The following is a 20615-nucleotide window of genomic DNA, read 5'->3' as shown; positions in this document are numbered from 1 at the left end:
GGGTGCCCTGGCGGACAAGGATCAATAGGATACAGGCCTTTCTATTTTAAGGCAGGTACTGGAGTGAATGGGATAGTAGCAGCTGGACTCCTCCAGAAATAATAACTGCACAGACAGAATGGGCTGAGGGTCAGGAGCAGAGACAAGGGTCTTCAGCTGCTAGAGAGAGCTGGATGTGCTGGATATGCCCCTCTTGGGAGTGCTTTATACATAGCTCCCCTGGAGATTCAATCATCTTTTAGGGCAACACTGGCCTTTCACCATAGCTTTCCATGGCTAAGGGTCTCAGTTTGTCTGGTGTCCCTGTTTCTGTTCTAGATGGCAAGGTTTCAGACTTTCTTGAGGTGTGGGAGCTAAGTCACCAGAGTTGGTTTTAACAGACATGCAGTATATTTCAAAACTGTTCAAATCCTTGAGCAATCGGTCCTAAATGCAGTGTACCTTCCTGTCCCTCTGACCTGTGCCTCAAGCTCTTCAGCTTCCCTTAGGGATTAGTAGAGGCATCTGGGGCTATTGCAAGGGGCTGCAAGGGAACTGTGCCTGAAGATTTTGCTGTTATTTCATACAGGGTAGGGAAGGGACTATGCTGTGCCCCAACCAGGGTGTTAATCAAAAGTGGAGGCCTCAGCACAGAGCAGCCATTTCACTCACCTGATCCGGGTCAAGATGTTCTCCCTACAAAATAAAAAAAGAAAGAAAGAAGATCCTTATAGTCTGATAGTGTTGTCTGAATGGTACCAGCCCTTGGTGGTGGTGCAAAGAATGTCACCTGCTAGCACCGTTTACTGCCCAGCCATGGCATCACAAGCTGTTTAGCCACCTGGCGACATCTGCTATTATTTTTCCTACTTTTTGGATGGGACAAAAAGAGAGAGGCTCAAAACATTGCCTCTGCACAAAGAGACAATGTTTCTGGGCTGTGTTTTAGCTAGATAGTTTGTTGTGATAGTATTCCCTTCTTCATCACAATTTAGGTAAAAAGCACTGAACAACTGGGTAAGTGTCCTTGTGGTGTTCTATCCTACAAGTGGCTGTGTTACTTCAGCCAAGAAAATAGTTTATTTTGACTGCTGTGTAGGGATAGGTGCACAGCCTTGGTAGGGGACTTTCAAGCTCAAGGGTTATTCTGCTGCCAGACACGTGGTAATAACTGTGCTGCAGGGCTGGCATGACAACAGGCTTGTGGAACCTTTCCCTGTTCAGAGTTCAACTACTCCTGACTGGATACCAAGCTTTTGGGTCTCATCTGCCTGCAGGAAAAAGAAAACATACAAAAAGAAAACATACTCCTTAGTTCTCTTTCAGCCTGGTAGATTCTTGTTACTCCGCCTTGTGGAAGGCAGCTAGGTTAGGGAGCTGTTTGGTGTCATAATTACAATACCTTGAGACAAAAAAAAAAAAAAAAAAAAGACTTGAAACTCCATGGAAAAACAAGTCCGCTGGGTGTTTCTTTTTACCTAGTATTGTCTCCCACTGCTGCCTGTGATGCAGAACGACCCTAGCAGTTGCCAAAGCAATTTGGTAACAATCTCTGATACAGCCTATGTGTGATTTTTAAGGAAGTGTCTCCTTAAACTGCTCCCAGACAAGGAAGAACAGGGCTCCTGATAGCAAATAGTGTCAGCCTCCACCTCTCTGGAGGCTGAGCAGTTTATGCAACAGGTAATAATATCCCTCTGCACTTACATCCCAGAGTTTAGTGAGTCAGAGGCATGAAACCAGTTATCATGGCAATAGCACGAACTCGGCACTGCTAACAAAGCAAGCAGTCCCAGAAGCAGCTCTTTGAGCGGCACAAAGCAAGGCTCAGTCCAATAAAACCTCCTTCCCACTCACGCTCAGGAGAAGTCAGCTGCATGTTCGCATCCTCCGATGGCCTGGTGTCCCCACAGGGGCTTTCTCCCACCCCAACCCCGGGGAGCCCTGTTCAGGGTGCCACCTCCCCGCGCCCAGGAGATCTCACCAGGCGTTTGGAAGGATCTCCTGCCACATGTCTGCTCCTCCTCTCTCGGCCGCTGCTCCGAGCAAGCAACCCAGGTGTCTCCTCTGCTGGCTTTCTCTTCGGCAGTGACGCTCTCTCGGTGACAATGCAAGCTACATCATCCATTAGTGCCACCTATTGCCTAAGTGTGTAGTTGCAAATTGAGTTCAACGGGCAACTACAAAGTCCTGCATGGGGAGGGAATAGCCCTGTGCACCAGCACAGGCTGGGTGCCAAATGCATAGAAAGGGACTCTGCAGAGACTGGCCCGAGGTCCCCAGCTGAGCCTGAGTCAACAAGGTGTCCTTGCAGCAACGGCCAGCTGCATACAGGGCTAGATAGCAACCATGTTAGCCAGCAGGTTGAGTGAAGTGGTCTTTCGTTCTCTTCAGCACTTGTGAGACCACATCTGGAGTGCCATGTCCAGTTCTGGCTTTGCTGGTAGAGGAAAGACTGGAGTGAGCCCACCCTTGGTGATGTGGAGCCACCAGGCTGCAGAGGGGCTGGAGCACATAGCATACGAGGGGAGACAGAGAGACCTGAGCTTGTTCAGCCTGGAGAAGAGAAGGCAAAGGGTGGGATCTTATTGCTGTCTACCTGGTGAAGAGCGTAGGAAAAATGGACCCAGACTCATCCTGGAGGAGCAACAGTTGAAGGACAAAAGGCAATGGACACAAATAACAACAAGGGAAATTCTGGTTAGATATGAGGAGAAATTTGTTCACCGTGGAGGTATTTAGACACTGGGACAGCAGCCCAAAGAGGATGTGGGATCTCCATCCTTGGAGGCATTCAAAATTTGACAGGAACAAGGCACTGAGCAACCTGACCTACCTGAACCTGCTCTGAGCAGGAGTTGGGATGAGCTGACCTCCAGGTGTCCACTCCATCCTGTGTATCACATGGCTCCATTCCATGTGCACTTGTGATTTGCAGGAGCCAAAACAAAAAGGGAAAGCTAAGTTTTTAATTTTCCACAAAAATCAATGCTTTGTTTTAGCTCAGGGAATTAGATTTCATTTCCCTCATGGCTGGTGAAACCTTACTGGATAAAGGCTTCTCCTTCCTAAATCGTTGCGCAGTGTCCTTGCTGTGCTTCACTGCAGGAATAGCTACATTTTAGTGTCAGAGGAAATGATTCCTACCTCCATGGAATGCTCAAAGTGAAGTACCATCACCAGTGAGCTCTGTGACAATCAGGTCTCATATTGCTGTGAGTTCATTATGCAGCCACTGTGCCATCAAAAAGAGCCATCAGGATGAAAATCTTGTAAATTCTTCATTTGGTTGAAGTTCAATTTATTGCTACACCTTAGCTATTTCTGATTATGACCCTCTGGGATTACTTAGCTTTAAGGTTCTATTTCCCAAATAAAACCAGCTCTCTTGAGGCTTTTTGGAAGATGGTATCCCTGACTGCAGAGTGACTCTAGTTAGAAGACTAGAGAATTATTAGCAACAAGAGGAAAGAATTACAACCCATGTGGAAGGCAGCTGAGGACTCCACCAGGTGCCAGGTTGAGGTACAACAGGCTGTGATGTCTCCAGGAGACAAGAGACACCTCAGGAAAATTCTATTTCTTACTTAGTACTAGGAAAAAACATAAAGGCTGGTGGAGGAAGGTCTGGCTTAAACATCTGAGAGTGAAATTATCTATACCAGGAATGTGGGAAAAGAGCCAGCAGAGCTAGTTAAAGCTGCAGAGAAAAGATACAAATCTTTGCTCTCTGTCTAAAGGATTTTTTGAGAATCGGAATGGTTTTGCTTAAGATATAAGGGGACACACCAATGCCATTAACACCCTGGAGCTAAAAGGCAACAACCCCCACGCTGATAAATCTGAAATAGCTGAGATGTCAGGATCGCATCTACTGAAATGCAGGATATGTGCAGGAGTTTTGTGAGTGCTAGTGGGCAGAGATCAAAGGTTCCCAGAAAAAATCCCGCCATGGAATGCTACACCAGTTTGCCCGTGGAAAACGTTTTTTTCTCCTCTCTCTTACAACCTCTAGTGGCCAAAATGCAGAAATTCAGGCAGAAAATGCAGGAGTCAACGGGGCTGCCTCCGAGATGTTGGTGCATATTGCATAAATGGAAATGGGAATCCTACAGGAAAGGACCTGCAAAAGTTTCTCAGAGCATCTCCCTGCACTGGGGCAGGATCCCTTATCCTTAATGATACATGTCTTAGCAAGCCTGTTTTAAAAAAGCCTCCTTGGATCACTATCAGAAGGTTTTCTGCCTCTATCCCGGTGCTGTGATTTTTCTGGTTCAGCTGCTACTCTGGCATGGGGGGGCGGGGGGGGAGGAAAAGAGAGAATATAACATTTGATATACTGTATCTCACTATTGTATCTCCATCTAAACTTCCAATTGCTGCCATCCCACAATCTCTTTATGACTGGCATAATTTTATAAAGGGATTTCATAAGTTTCCATTACACAAATAACATACTAACAGAGCGCTTGTTTCCTATATTTTTCTCTTGCTCTTGTCACTGATCTGCAGGATCACCACAGCAGCAATGATAGAAAATGTGCACATGGAAATGTTACCATAATGTATTTTTTCAGCTGGTCTAGCAGCTGGATAAAAGCAGGAGTAGCCAAACACAACATAACCTGCCAGCTTTCCCAAGCCCATTCACTAATGCCGGCATAGTGTCACCTACTGGAGAAAGCACCCAAAGGCCAAGCAGCAGTTCTGCAAATACTGGGTGTCCTCTGTTGGGATAGAGGAGTTTGCAGTACACATAACACCACTTTTTTTTTTTTTTTTTTTTTTTGGGCTTTGTTTCTATTTTGGACTTCCTGTTTTTCTCATTGTCAGTTGCATACAATCATAATTCAAGCCTCATAAATACCATTAATACCAAAACCTGAGACACAGGCAGGAAAGCTGGTGACTTCTGGTTATGAAGTGAGCTAATGAGCAGTGGTAAGAGTAGAGCACAATGGCTTTGAACAAAGCTCTTTCATAGCCTGAGATGTCATGGCAACTTGGAAATGATTATTCTGACCTTTAGATCCATTGCAAGGCCCTTTTTGGGGTTTATTGCCCTGGCTGTAAAGAACTGCCCTTCATCTTGCAGTATGGAGGCTTTGCTGCATAATTTTCCTTTGCATGCACAAAATTAGGTTCGCTGCCTTAAGAATATTGCTAGAGAGCAAATGGTGCTCAGCAACAGGAGATCTTTATGAATGTGGTCTTCTGACTTATGCCAGGGACTAGCTCTCTCCTTTTTATCTGTCAGTGGCCACTACTGGTGAGCTGCTGGCTGGTGATGTTGCAGGGCAGGGCAATATCTGGAAGCTTCAGATCTCCACTATGTTCCTTCAGGCTCCCACAACCCTGAATGCCCCATGGTATCACTCTGTCTTTGAAATTCACCTTCTTCCTTTGCTTTTAAGAAAGGTCCTTAAGGGTAAAAAGGCTTTCCTTTGCTTCACTGGATCTTTATTCTCACAGGCCAAAGATGCCGACTGCTGTATTTCTCTGCATGACTTCTAGAGGGGAATGGTCCCCACAGTCCAACACGTCTGAGCTGAGACTGTCCATGCACATGCAACTCTCCCCCACTGTATGAAAAAAGCCCTGCTCAGAAATAGGATCACATGGGAAAAATCAAAGAGCTTACCACATGGCTGTGTCCTGGAGGTTAAGGAATAGCCCCAAGCACATCACCCTACCTGCAATGGATGAGCAAAGTTTTCATCTTCCCAGTGAGGTCGCAGGCCATTCAGCAGGTTGGTGGGAAATTTGTTTTTCACTAAAGTGTACTCCAGCCCTGAATGGCAGGCTCTGTGCACAGCATCAATGATGACATCCCCAGAGGAAACACTGAGCTCCTAAGCACTTCCAAGCTGTTAATTCCTGAATCTTATTAACAAGAGCCAGATCAAACATCCAAGAGCAGATTGCAGCAACACCTTGCTCCTGCCTCCACCAGCAGTGAGCCCACCAAGACTCTGTGCTGCTCTACAGTATCTTATATAAAACTCAGATTACAAGAGCGATGAACAATTTGGGATGACTAGGGACAATCTCCCATCCCCTCCTCCCCCTTCACAAATGCTCCTTTCTTGCCTAGAAAGTCCATCATAATTTTTGCAAGTCCCTTTTATCCACCACCACCTTTAGTCCTCTGGTCTGTACTGTATGTTGAATAAAAGTTAGTGTTTTACCCAGCTGGAAATGGCCCCTTCTCTGCCTCCCTTATTCTCAGGAGACCTCACAAACGTTTCACTGTTACCTCCAGCAAGGACTGGCCCCTTCTGTTGCTAATTAGGGAGGTTCCCCCAGGCACTTCCCAGTGAAACTGAGCCTATTAATTGAATGGCAGGCAACATCTCTGGGCGTGGGGAGCAAAGTTACACAACAGCTGCTTGGAAACCGGCAGTTTGTTACGTGTGCTGCTTTTAGAGACTCAGCAACATTAAAAACAAAAGCAACTTTCAAGTCCAAAACAGTGTATTTAGGTCACTGATACCCCGGGGATAATCTTGGGGATACTGGTGATGGGAGGCAGGCAGCAGGCACTGGGAGCTTGCGCTCAAAGTCTGGATGTGCAAAACGTGATGGTTCCTGCATGTGCGTGTTTGGGTCCTTGCTTTGCTCTGGGATATGGGTCCTGCTACGCTGCACACTAGGAGCATTAATCCTGGAGAGTAATGTGAGGCAGATCCCGCTGGGGCTTGGACGCATTGCTGGCATTTTGGTGAACACGGTGGAGGTTTGCGGGCTTGGCTCAGCTAACGCAGGTGCCCAGCAGCCTGGACATGAGGAATTTCTTCAAGGCAACCGCATACAATCAGTACAGATGCAAATTTAAACCCTGGTTGGTTTTGCCATTTTTGTTGTCTTACAATCTTAGAAGTGCGTTGTGTGTCTCCTGCAACTGTTGCTGCAAGCCATGTAAAGCTATCATCTTGCAAAGAAAGCAAGAATCATTTAAAGAAAAGGATGCAACTGACCCAAGGCACTTGAGGAAGGGATTAGTCTTAAGATGGGTAGGACAATATAGATATAAATATCTTATGGAAAAGAATATCCTGGGTGATTTGTCATTACTGGAGTGACAGAAGCATTAGTGGTAGAAACAAAGGCCTTATCTTCAACAAAGGGTTGCAGATAAATCAGTATGTGTAGGGGGTCTATACTCAATAACTTATTTAGTTTAACAAAAGAAGCTCTAAAAAAGCAATTATTGTATTTTGCTGAGGCAAAAAGAAATGGCAGAGAATGATCTCCATCCTTCTCAGAAACAATGACCGCTGCTGAGGATCCTGTAACAGTAACTATTCTCACAGGCCAGATCCCAAGTTTCTTTTCTCCACCCTTTCCTTGGCAAACTCCTGGTCTTGCTTTTGGTGGGCATGAGTGCTCAGCAGCTAGGAGAGGTAGGTGTGCTGCAGGAGGTGGGCAGGTTATGTCTGTCCTGTTGCTCTACTATAGCTCTGCATAGCCAACTTCCCAAAACTAGCCCTTACAAAGAAGGGCTTCGGAGGGAAAAGAAGAAGTCCAAAGCTAAGCATGGGTTTTGCAGACATCAACCGAGCATTAGGCACCCACAGAGCTCCCATGGGAGGCAGCCAAGCGGCTGCTGGAGCGTGTGAGCTCCTCTTTGTAGGCCTGAAGAAATGTGCAACAGGAGATGTGTTTTTTGAGAAGGCAGTCTCACGATGTGTTCAGTTCACTAGAAATGTTGGAAAGTTTTCTTCTCTGATTCTGTGCATTATTTCCTCCCTTTTTGGGAATTGTGCTAGCTATTTGGAAATGTTTCTGTGGCCTCCTTTCTGAATAATTATTTATTTTCTCTATGGTTTTTCCTACTGCCCATTATTAGTTGTTATGCCTACGTTGTGTAACAACAGCAACAGTAATATGAACAAACCCTTCACATCCAGAGACATTAAGAAAATTAAGACTGAATCAGTTGAACTTCTAACATAAGGATATGATTTTCATTTTTCATTAAAAACAGCTAGTCTGGAAAACCAGGGATGTTTGAGTATAATGTAATAACAGCACTGCAGACATCTCATCTAAAGAAAATAGCACTATGGACCTTGAGCCTTATACAAGGATCCACAAATACAGCTGGGAAAATAATTAGGTATTGTATTTTAAGATATCAGTCTGAATATGGTAAACAAGACTCTATCAACAAGTCTGTAAGTATATTTTTTTTTTCTCTCCTTCAGCTTTTCAGCATTCTTGGAAAGACTTATCTAAGCAAAATCCCAGCATACGTAACTGACTGGCCCTTCCCAAAGGTACAAGGATAAAGCCCTTTGCAAGTGGCTATTAAGAAAACTTGGCAACAACAGCTTGCAGGATGAATCCTTGCCAAAGATTAATAAGCAGTTCCGCAAACAGTGGAACTAATGAAGCTTCATTTCCTACACGTATTTGCAAAATACAGCTACTATTTGCAAATACAAAGAACTTGTATTTTGCAAGTACAAACACAAAAGCTTTCTAACTGAATTGTTCTAAGATTATGTTTTCTCTAGGTATGTTTATAAAATTCCCCCTCCAGTTTTCACGAAACATGTAGAAACACCTTTCAGAACTATTTTTGAAATCTTTCCTTGCTGAAGTTGTTGAAATCAGCAAACAGATCAAAAAGTTACTGGGAGAACACATCTATAGACACACCAAGTGATTGTACAAGCATTGGTTCTGCAGGGAGCAAGGAACTAAAGTGAAGTTGTGAAAAAAAACGTAGGAGAAAGCATCCATTTCTTAGCAGTGTTGCATTGACAGGAGTTGCGAGGCATCACCCATGATCAGCGCTGAGATGTACAGTAGCCAAGAATGATCCAGTCCAGCTCCTTTAGTTTCAATGGCAAAATCTTCAGTGCTGTTAGTGAGACCACAGCTTACTTTTGCACTGCACCCAGAGGATGAAGTGTTCAGTGAGGTGGCCAAATCTATGTAAGATACAGCACAGTTGGGAAAAAACTTCAAGCAGCCCTAGTGAAGTCTGCTCCTTTTAAACCCGATGCATGTTTGGGTATTTGCATTCAGTGGGAGCAGGAATGAAGCAAAAGTTAGGTAAGTGGGACAGTGTGATGGCAGATGGAGCTCTCTGTAAGCCAGTATAAGTTAAGTGAAGCTGGAAAAAAATAATTCACTTACCTAATATTTAAATGAAAAATTCTGAGTTAGAGCTAACCTCAGGAAAAAGCTCTGGGCACCTCTGTGGATAGCGCAGTGTTGAGAGAGGAAGCTCAGTGCAGAGCAGAGCAAAACCAAAATAAGATGTCATGTATTAAATAGGTCAGGAACATATATGTTACCATAATAATTCCCAAATAAATCATCTGTGTATCTCCACCTTAAAATCAATGTTAGGTATGGTCACTTCTGTAACAGAGGGGCAGAGAGAAATAGAAAAGGCAGGGAAAAAAGACGACATCATAATCATTGGGACAGTGGAGGCTGTGATGGAAGAAGTGAATGACTGAGCAGGACAGTTTAGCTTTGTGAAGAGTTGAGTTAGGGGAGAGATAAGCACAATGAAGTTCTAATTTGACCTTTAATAAAGTCTCTTGTCACATTCTGAACACTTTTCACGACTTTATATGAATTGTAATCAAGGAGTTACATAACACCTGGTGTAATAAAGAAATTAAATCTAATTTTATGATCCATATAACTTTGAGACAAAAAGAATTGCTGAAAAATGTGACCAAGACAAGTAGCTGTAGTGAAAAAATTAGTATTAATAAAGTTGGTGATGGTGAAAGTCTGTCAGTTCTTGTGCCTCTTGTCTTAGGACTCCCATTCAGCTTTGTGTAGCTCACTAGAGCTGAGATTCTTCCTGCTGCTCTTTAAGCACAACAACATCCACATGGGGAAATACACTTAAAATGAAGAGAGCTAGAGCTGAGGATGGACAGAAGGAAAAAGCCAGTGTAATCCCGGTTTCGGTTGCAAAGGAATCACTTAAGAGAGCGCAGTTATCATTTCCGCAGCTCCCATGCAGTTACAAATCTCTGTCTCAAAGATATCAGAGATTTTTTTAAAGCTATATTTTTTCTCTGGAGTAACCACCTGAGGGCAACATCACACATGCAATGGGACACGCAGGGCTCCTGTGCCTGGCATATTGCACTTGCTTCCAGGAACTGCATTACCAGAAAAATCATGACAAACGAGAAGCAGCACAAAGAACAGCAACAAAGATGATTAGGAGGCTGGACCTACTATGCAGAAAAACATTACAAAAGCAAAATCTAGTTTGCCTAAGGGTTGATTGATTAGGAGCAGGATCCTGGCCTCCAAATATTTGAAGAGTGAAGAGAAATTATTCAGCATAATAAAGGAAGATAGAACTATGAGTAATTGGTGGAAATGAGGCAAGGAAAATGTGCCTGGTCGTCTTGTATTTTTTCTACCTGTGAGATACAGGGCTGTGAGTTGGAGGTGTTCATATTCCGATTCTCTAATGAAAGATCAAGGCTCTGTCAGGGTTAGCATAGTATGGGCCAAGAATATAGACCCTTGGTCAAGAAGAGCAGCTCATAGTGTATGTGACAGTCAAGAGATGACTAGTGGGTAAAGCACATGAGTGTTGTGGAAGCAGGAAGATAGGGATACCACAAAATAAGAAATTGAAAAAGATAAGTCGTTCCTCCAAGAAAAGTGTCAGAAGTCACAGGAAATCTAAGTTGTTCTCCCCCATCCACAACTTTCAAAATACATAAGGCTCCAAGAAGGATCTTTATTCTTTGCCAGCCTATTAAATATTTGTGGAGGATGCTCTAGAGCAATACTGATTTCAGGCCAGGGCTACTTCTCTACTTTCCCATGTCTTTCCAAGGAAGCAGGTGTTTGGGTCCTTGGTCAGGCATGACAGTGGTTGGAGGCAGGCCATGGGACACATCATCATTTGCCCTGATTCTGGAAAATTACTTTTCTGATGGGGAGGGGAGTAGAAGCATCTTCCTCTGTGCAAACACTGAGCTGGTGCCAAGACCAAGGTGTGGAAGGGAGTACCGAATTTGTAGTATTGATGTGAAGTGCCACCTACATGTGCAGACAGGTCTAGAGAGGGGACACAGAAATCCTGCATGCCCTGCCTTCCAGGTTTGCCTTACTCACCGCATGAATTTGTCTACCGTAGCACAACTTCGGCAGAAACTCACTGCAGTGGGTGATGAGGTGTTTGCTGTGCTAATGAACCAGTACTGAGTTGTGGGCTGGGAGGGCTGTGCTGGAGGGACCCAAGGGGACTGAGAACCGGGCACTGTGCAGTGTGGAGACAAGTGAGCACCTCCAGTGGCCTACATGATGGCCATGACCAAAGCGGTTCAGTCTGGTCCCTCCTCAGGGGCAGGCAGCCCTCCCCAGCTCTTGACAAGGTGGGAGAGAGGTGCAAGAGGTCTTCCAGTAAGGGGCTGAGGAGGACAGGACAGTGTGAGCTGGATGCACTGGGCAAGCTCGCAGAGCTGTGGTGCTGCAAGCCTTCGTGCTGTCCCAGCCTCTTCAAAGAGCGGATTTAGCAACCTGGGAACGTACATAGTTGGCAGGATCACACTGTGCCAGTGCTGAAGGCAGAGCTAAGCTGCGGAGCTAAAGCTGTGGCACTCGGGGGTAGGTTAGCATCTGTCCTCTGCTCAGGAAGGGAAAAGATTATGCAGCGCTCACGAGGTGGGGCTCTGAGTGCCCCTGTAAGCGCAACACAAGAAAATGGTGCCAAGACAGAGGCATGGCCTGGCATTGCTAGGAGCTGCCAGCCTGCCCAGGTTAGCAGTGCTCAATAAAGCAAGCGTTACAAACCAGGACTGGACAGGGGTGGCATCTCCTGTCTACTCATCTAAGCCCAGTCTGCACTTCTGCTGCATCCAGCTCCCTTGTGGCACCGAGCGGGTGTTTTTGTACGGGTCTTACAGAGTTACTAACACTCACCAACCCAGCTCCCCTGCTCCATTCCCCCCTCAGTATCCCTTGCTGGTGAGGTCTGAGGGACACTGGTATAACTGAGGTCCATCTCTTCCCCCACTTTTCCCTCTGCCAGCTGTCAATCCACCTGGCATCCGAATTTAAACCTCTCCATACCAGGCTCTCCCTTTCATCCATTTCTGTCCCTCCATTTGCCTCCTTTAACCACTGATGGGGCCGCACCGGTCTTTGCAACATGCCAGCATGAAAATCAGCCCTTTGCACAAAGCTCCTTGCACAGATTTGGGATTTATTTTCTTAAAAAGTGCAGAGCCAAAAGCTTCAGGGTGATCTGGGGCCACTGGAGAGCCCTGGAAAAGGAGCAATTCTGAACCTGTCCAACATGCGGAGTGCGCTGTCACACCAAGACTTTGCAGAAAGGATCCACAAGATGTTCCTTATTTAAAATGAAATTGGAGAAGGGAATGCTGTACCGGCAGATTCATCTGGTTCCAAGTAGTTGGGATGTCAATAGCAGTGTAGCTGCAGCAGAGTGGTCTAACAAGCTTGCTCAAGCCCCTGACTAGACTCGACTGGCCTTCCTGGAAGTCCGTCTTGATGCTTTTTCATCCTTGTTAGAGTTTATGTACAGTTGCTATGCTGCAATTACACACCAATGCTGTGGTAGGCATGCCCTAAGTGTGATGAAGCCTGAAAATTTGGGAAACAAACCAAGCTTAGGTAACTAAACTGACTCCAAACACAAAACAATAGAAGACTTCAACCCCTCCTTCCCTTCCTAGATCCTCTATTTAAGAAAATAATTTTTTCTGTCTTTTAACAGTCCCATTACAGGGCTGACCCATACCAATGATGACAGGTCTTAAAATAAAGGGGGGGAAAATCTCTTGTCTTCTCTCAGAGGGCTTATTTGTAAATATGGCTAACCAGTTCCTTTTCCTACAGTCTGCAGCGATATATTTTTTTTTTTCCCCTGAGGTTGAGAAGTCAACACTCAAATACATCAGCCTATCTCGGACCCTGGAGGCAGACTAATGTACCATCTCCACTAGAGCATTACCTCCACAGTCCACTGTTTCCAGGTTCTTGTTAAAGATTAATAATCAGAGAGCAAACAGCTTTTGTTTTGACTCTAATACTGATTCAAGCCTGGATCTCTGTTTAAGCAAAAGCAAACCAAGTGAGTGTTCATTTGTTTCGAGAACCACTGGTTCCCAGGAAAGAGGACAAATTCCTCTTTCTGCCTTCTGGACAGTTGGTGTGGGCAGCTCCGTGCCCAAGAGGCCTTCATGCCTCCATGGCACAGCAGCTGGGACACAGAGCACGTAAGCCTGTAAGACAGGCCCCTGTCTTGCAAACTTAGAAGAAATTGTTAAGATAAAAAAGTCAAAGTGATTTTCCAATAGAGGGCACTAACCCACGGCTTTTCTGGCAACCTAAAGCCTTATCTGTTCTTTACCAGCACCCTATATTGGTTCCCAAACTGGGTACCTCTAAGCTGAGGATGAGAAGGGGAAAGAAGGACACCAGTACTGAAGGGCTTATTGCTCTGTGTTGGTTTCTAATATCTCCTACCCTTAGGTTCCACTGTTGCAAAGCAACATACAAAGGGTATCTGGCAATGCATTCGAGTACTTGACCTGTGTGGTGACATGAAGAGGGAAATACAGACTGTTCTGTTACAGAAGACATGGCAGAGGTCCCCCTAGCTGGAGGGGAAGTCACCACTAAGAGACTGTTTTGTTTTTCCTGGCAGTTCTTTCCTGGCTTTGTAGGGTCCTTGCCCATAGGCTGTTTTCCTGGGAGAAGCAGACAGAGAGGTTCGTTGGATTTCATCATATCCTGTTTTCACTGGCTTCTGGAAAATAAAGCTGTTGTGAGCGTGAAAGAAAGAAAAAAGAGTTGAGCCCTTCAACAGAAACCTGTGGTTTTCCACAGCTATATCTGTTCCCCAGCCATGACAACCCCTACCTGCTGCGCAGACCCTGAGGGAGGAGGTACGAGAAAGTCCAGCATCCTCCGCCTAGCACAGAGATGGGGACAGAAGAAGGTGTCCAAATATCTGCTGGTGCATCACCAACAGGTCACAGCCATCACTGGCTCCTGCCTCTTGGATGTGGGAGCAGAGCAGCAGCTCAGATTTCCAGGTGTTTTCTTGCACATTTGCTTTAGCTGCACGGTGTTGTTATCCTAACTTTTCCGCTTCTGACTTCAAGAGGAGAAGCATCCATGAAAGCAGAGACACACTGGTCAGCATGAAATGATGTTGGTCTGGGAAATCTGGAAGCCAGCAGCTCCCTCTGCTTAGGGCCTCAAGAATTATTCATCCTCCTTCGCTCTGAGTTTTGGGAATATAGATCCAGCCAGCTTTGTCTTACAGCTGGACATTGAAAAGGGTCATTTCACAATCCTTTGGAGCTGCTCTGGGTTTGCTGGCCTCCAATATCCATCCCATTGTGTATTCCTGACATCCCTTTTCCATCTGAACTGCCCTTCCATGTGCAATACTGCCATCATTACTGCTCCTGACTGCAGCATGCTGTTGTGTGGAAGCTGGTGCCTCACTGCTTCAGCTAAGTTCAGTCCCATGTACATTCTTCTTGCTGGTAACTTCGTGGACGACAAACATCTGCATGGATCCTGGCCCTCATGTTTAAAAGTCTCAGAGGTGGAAGGCAATTAATATTATCCTCCTGTGTTTCCTGACATGGAGGAGTTGCAGTGACGCCATCAAACACCAAGGCAGAAGGAAGTTATCTAGAGTTTCACACATTGTTTGGAGAGAGAAGCACATCCCCTCCTGAAGTCTGTCTAAACCCTTTGTATCACAAGGAGACTTCACCCTTCAGGCTTCTGCCCTAGTCGCTGCTTTGTGAGTCCATTCAGCAGGGGGTTAAATGGAGAAAGATGCCACAGAGTATCTGTGATTGCTTTTCTCAGCAGGAGACCGTCTTTGGCTCTCTTCCCAGGGTTGCAGTGAACTTCTGGAAGCAGCGGTGGAAGCTGAGAAAGGACAAGGCCTTCGTGAAAGACTAGCTAGTACATTATTCCCCTCTTTGTATTTCTCCCAATGTGAATATGTTCAATGGCATACGCATGAGGTTAAAAGCATCAGTAGCTCCAGGGGAGCAAATCCTGCAGGTGCAGGCACAGGCACTAACTGCGTAATGGGGTGAGTCAAAGGAAGCCCTGAAGGTTGTCCTGACATGAACCCCTCGTCATCAAAACTGGGAGCGGTGACATGAAGGGGAACCAACTTGAACGGTTCAGCCTCTTCCTGATGGGGTCTGGTGAGCCCTGGACATCCTGCCGAGTCTGGTGGGGCAGGAGGAGATGGGCCATCAGAAACACACTTGAGCCTGTAGCCTGCACCATCTCCCGACACATCTCAGCCTCAGACAGCTCTTCAGTCCCGGCAGCACTGCCTGCCCGAGGAACTGCTATCCAGGAGAGTTGGCTGGGCATGTGCCAGAGCGTGCGATTCATTATGCACAAAAGCACTACACCAAAACATAAAGGAACAAGAGATTAAAGCGGAACAGATGTTGGCTGATCTTGTCCACCCTGCTCCTGGGAGGCAGCCCGGTGCAGTGCAGCTGATGTCTGCCCCAGGCTCTGCTAGCTCAGGGTAGCAGGACTGGGATCCTTGCAGCCTTTCACTGCTCTTCAGAGGACAGTACCGAGTATGGCCCTCCTGGTACCCTTTTCTGCTGTGGCAAGCTCGTTTCATGGGGCGACCTTTCTGTAAGCATTCATTTAAATGAGCTCCTGTGATCGTAAGACATAAGCATTTAACTGCAGGATGCTGAAGTGAACTGTCCAATCTGTAACGGGAAAGGTGATCTGAACCACTGGGTCACTAGTCCCAAGCCATGTTAAACCATCTGTGATGCAAAGCTTGCCATCAGAAAAGCCAGAACAGGCTACCAACACTGCTTGACTCTATACACAGTTTGGTCGCCAAAACCTGTTTTTCACTTATAGTGCATAAGCCACATTATTACCCGTTTTTGTATCTTTTTCCTGCCTTCCTTTCATTGTCCTTAGCCTTCCTTTCAATGCTCTCTCTATCCCTGCCTCCCTTATTCTGCACTCTGCTGCATCAAGCCACCACTTACTCATATGATGGCTGGACTCCCGCTCCTCATGTTCTCCTTGCTCACCCTTTCTTTTTTCCTAAATCCTCAGGGAAATGCTGCCACCCACACTGACATCTCTGAGGAATTTTCAAAAGTGCCTCAGCCAGTTCTGGAGAACTTAGTCTCCTGTGTCACTTAGTACAAAAAGGCCCGGCCTTCAGTCATTTAAATTTCTTTCCCTAGAGGGTCCTGGTGGAGAGGGATGAAAAAAAGCTAACCAAGAAGAAATAGCCCAAACTGAACAGCTTATCCTTTTTTAACATTCTCCCTCAGTATCTCCAAGCCCTTTCTACTGTTTACTGATCCCTCCCTTCTGCCAGTGCCCACCACTGGGAGCTATTGTTCGCCTAATGCAGAGCAGAACATGCCAATAAGCTCTGGCCAAATTCAAACCATTAGTTGTAATGTGCCTACCACTACAGTATCCACAAATAGCTGCGAAATCCCAGAGAATTAAGCTTGAAGACTCAATGGCAGAAACTGGCCTCTTGATTTTTATTTGCACATAATGGCTCACTCATACATGTTTGATATTTGAAGAACCGTAGCTGTAACCGTGCTGTGGAGCTCTCTGCCTTCCAGCCTGTGACGGCACTTTCCCTGCAAGTGTACCCTGCATCCTGCCTTCCTCATCTCCAATACAGTCAGAAACAGGAGAGGGGGTCAACCTTGCTGGTACACCTTGGACTGCTTTTCCCTCCTCCTTGCCTCATGCCCCAGGCTGTTGCACTCACAGGACTCTGCTGAAAGCCCAGCGAAATGGCTACAACTCTAAGATCACACTGTGTCTTCCCTGCAGGGCCACCTTAACAGCTCTCCATGTACCCTGGCTGGCAGCTGCGCCTTCCCCAGCACCCACCACCACCACCAGCACCTTTCCTATGTCTCTCCTGATACAGCATTATATGCTACCTGATCCTTGCAAAAAAGAACATCTTTCTCAGCAGGTGTCCTGAGCCCCCCAGGAAGTGTTTGCTGTTCTCTGTTTGCAGATCTCTTCTCATTTATCAGACCAGCCTGGTCACTCATCACCTCCTGATGTTAATGTTGGAAGATAGGGCCACTGAGTGCAAGAGTGGCAAAGCTGTCATGCTCCAGCTGGGCAAAAGTGGAGCCTCACTCAGTAAATATTGACACGTCTGCAAGCAAACAGAAGGCAGCTTTCAGCAAGCAGCTCTCTGGCTCCCTGAGCTGATGCTGGACCAGAGATGTTTGGTGCTTTGTGGTTATGAGCTGCTGTTTACAGAGAGAAGGATACAGGAATGGATCTCCAGCAACTGTGATGACAGTGGCAAATTGATGGGCTCACAGGAGCCACCAGCTGCATGCCCACTGCCCACCTGCAACACAACAAGTGGCTGCAACCACTTCAGCCCCTGGAAAAACAAGCTGTCTTTCCCATCCCTCAGCAACTTCCAGACAGGCATTCTTCAAGAGGGTATTCAAGCCAGTCTCCATTAAAAACAGGTAGCACAAACCATATTTTTGCTCCAAGTCTTTAGTTCCCTGCTTTCCCATCCTAAAACATTGCCCTTTGTACTTAAGTGGTTATTGCATATCCTGTAAATTGTCAGATTTAGGCAAGTCACAGGTGCAAGTGAATATAAACACAAAAATAATCTGAGTCCTTCTCATGAGTCCAGGGAACTGAGTAGCAATTTACTAGCAGCAAATTAACTTACATCCTAAACAGGGAGTTTCATGCCCCCTTTTAGACTACTGCCTGGTAGCTAAATGACCACATTCCCTACACAGGTGGAGCAGAGTCCTTATGCAAAGAAGAGATAGGATTGCAAGCAAGGGCTCCTGCTGGATTGGGTTCACTTCCTGGCCCACCCTCTGTACGACTTTGGGCAAGTTATTTGATCTCTTAATGCTCTAGTTCCCATCCATGAAAAGGAGGTGATAATGCTTTCTCTCTCCAGCTCTTTCTTTTATCTACTTAAACTGAAAGAGACTTTGCTTTTTTCTGTGCTTCTGTGTTTTCTGTTTGTTTGTATTCCTAGAACAATTAGGTTCTGATCCACAGCAGAAGTTCCCTGGTACTGCAGTAAATGCAAAGAATTATCTGTTCTCATTTAGGGCCTGTGGGCACCATCAACAACCAATAAACAAGAGAATGACTCAGATCCTTAACTGACATTGTATGGATCTTAGATAGAGAACTAAGGAGAGGGACATTAAGTTCAGAAGTTGATCCCAGGAGTCACCATGCAATTAGTCCATTTCACCTCCTTTTCTGAACGTCCAAGTTCCTTCTTTACATTTGTTTTCCACCCTCTGGTTTGTTCCTACTACCTGCCTCTCACTCGCAGAGTAAAGACAACAGTTAATCTGCAGTTCCTTTCCCCTGCATAAAATAAACGCTCCAAGTAACGTGCATGCTTTGGAGAGAGGGTAGATTCCTGCCATGGAACACATCTCTCTTCTTCCTTGCTGTCTCTTGCCATTTTTAATTTCTAAATCAGATCGACAGTTTCTTAGAGCAGGGACATTGTCTGTGTCAGGGAGCAAGCACAATGTGCATATAGCACAGCAGTATGCCTGATGGGCCATTGGTGTAGACTGTACTAGGAAGAGTTTCTTATTTATTACTTTCCTAGAGTAAATCAGTCACTGAAAGTTTTCTGTCAGATAGCTCCTTTGCTGAACCAGGTGTTAGGTGATGACAGATACCGAAAGTGTGGAAGAGGAGAGTGGAAACTGGAGCCTAGGGACAGAGGAGGAGAGCCCAAGGGTTTGGTTGGTGCAAGACCAAATGTTCCACTGCTACAACAGCTACAGCCCAAGCGCCGAGCACCTAAGCACTAAGGAAGGCACCTAAGCGCTGCTTCAATAGCACTGGTCTTCTGATCCAAACCTCTGATTCTACAAAGCCACTGTTTGATAGTAAATCGTTTCAGCTGTTCCTCTCCTTTGGCCATCCCTGCACTGTGGGGCCTCTGCAGAGCCCTGTAAGGAAATCCACAGCTCCAGGCTGTGGTCAGTTCTTTTGTCAAGATCACTGGAGATCATGGCAAAGCCAGTGCCAAAATTGCTGTGTGCCTCCAGCACTGGCAAGTCTACCAGTACAACTGAATTGCAGGGAATGAATGTAACAAGGCACATTGCCGGAGATCTGGGGGAGGGACAGAGACAGAGAGAGAAGAGGAAAACACAGCAGAGGACAAAAAGAAAAAGAAAGGGACATAGTAGACACAAAATGGACCTAGAGGTAAATTAGAAGGGCAGACTGGTGATACCTTTTGTTAAACATTCATTGAATAATGGTTTGCACGATTACGGCCAGAAGCAACATTAACAGCAGATACTGAAACTTCACTGTGCTGGCAAGCTGCATTCCTCTTCCAGAAGTCACCCATTCTGACCACTGCAACAGTATCAGTGTAGAGCTGTCAGCATATATGATGCTGCAAATTATGCCTTGCAAGTTTTTCCTACCAACTGCTTCCATTATAAGAACATCCAGGTAGAGAAATTACACTGTATGTCACCTATGCATGGAAGACAAAATGAAGAATGCTGTTATTTGGTGGCTGATCTCCCCACTTGACACTGGGAAAAGCAGGACTGGACTGCACCTCTGCCTTCTGTGCCTAGAAGAGGATGAGCAGTAAATAACTTTTTTGGAGGTTTTTCCTGGCATGGACAGATGTGTATAGACACAGAAAGGAAACACTGCTTGTTGAAAGGTCAGCATACATCGGTTATGAGCAGGGGAATGTTCTCACAGGAAACACTGAAGGCTGTGCAGAAGTAAACATACCCCGGTGTGGAGTAGTGTGGTGATCCAGCTGAGTCCCTCTCCAGGGACTAGCTTCCCAGGGATGATGCACAAGGCCCTTGGGGTATTTACACAGCCTGTTCTCTAAAGACCACCTGCCACTCTGCACAGTTTATCTTCTTTTCCTGATTATTCAGCCTGTGTTTTCTTTGCTCCTTCTGGCTGCCTCTTCTTCCAGTTCCTGGAACTGTGAGGAGCCGAGGCCTCTGTAGCACCTGTGTGCGCGCCAGGCACGGCAGCTGCTGCATCCCCTGATGCCGAGCGCAGCCTGTCCACCACACGCATTTCCGCACCGCTGGGCAACGGGCTACTTCCAGATTCTTCCCGTGCAGGTTTGTTTCTAAGCTCAGAAACCTTGTCTTTTCCTGGAGTCTAAAAATTCTGCTCTTAGCCCCTGGCACCTCAGTGTTTTGTGTTTCTTTTGATCAGGAGGGCAACCTGAAAAGACCCACCTTTTTGTCTCTTCTCTCCTAATTTTGGTAGCAACAGCTCCAGCTTGTGACAAGCCTGGCTGAACTCTTAGTAGAGTCACAGGGAATATAATGAATGAGCAGCTTGCTGGATCTCTGCATTTGGGTCCTGCAACAGCTCCAAATTCCAAGAGCCTTTCCACAGAAACAGCATTTGAAGTGGATACAGTTCTGGTGCTCCTACAGAGGGTCAAAGCCCCTCTTTATTTCTGCTGGCAAAGCCTTTCGTGTCCGCGGCTGCTAGATCTCCCTGCAGGGACGCAAATGTCTATGCTCAAATATTTGTTGCAGTCTCCACTTTGGGCTGGAGGAACCCTGACTTGCACA

General features: G+C 46.1%; 1 protein-coding gene across 4 annotated transcripts in view; it reads right to left on the bottom strand.

Annotated features, from left to right (window-relative positions):
• The window catches only part of LOC104363663 (epoxide hydrolase 1), a 38070-nt gene that overhangs the window by 8707 nt on the left and 8748 nt on the right, over positions 1-20615 (bottom strand). Inside the window, exons 1-2 of one of the 4 annotated variants that reach the window (XM_032995321.2) lie at positions 5673-7717; positions 652-675 (exon numbers count right to left, since the gene is read on the bottom strand). In XM_032995321.2, coding sequence (XP_032851212.1) covers positions 652-675; positions 5673-5722 — 74 coding nt within the window. In that variant the 5' untranslated portion in view covers positions 5723-7717. The other 3 variants (XM_032995324.2, XM_032995323.2, XM_032995322.2) reach the window with 3 other exon arrangements.

The sequence above is a fragment of the Tyto alba genome, unplaced genomic scaffold (genome assembly GCF_018691265.1).
Source record: "Tyto alba isolate M040663 unplaced genomic scaffold, T.alba_DEE_v4.0 Super-Scaffold_16, whole genome shotgun sequence".
Taxonomy (NCBI): Eukaryota; Metazoa; Chordata; class Aves; order Strigiformes; family Tytonidae; genus Tyto; species Tyto alba.
Note: the sequence above shows the minus strand (reverse complement) of the source record. Positions and strands in the feature narration are given on the sequence as shown.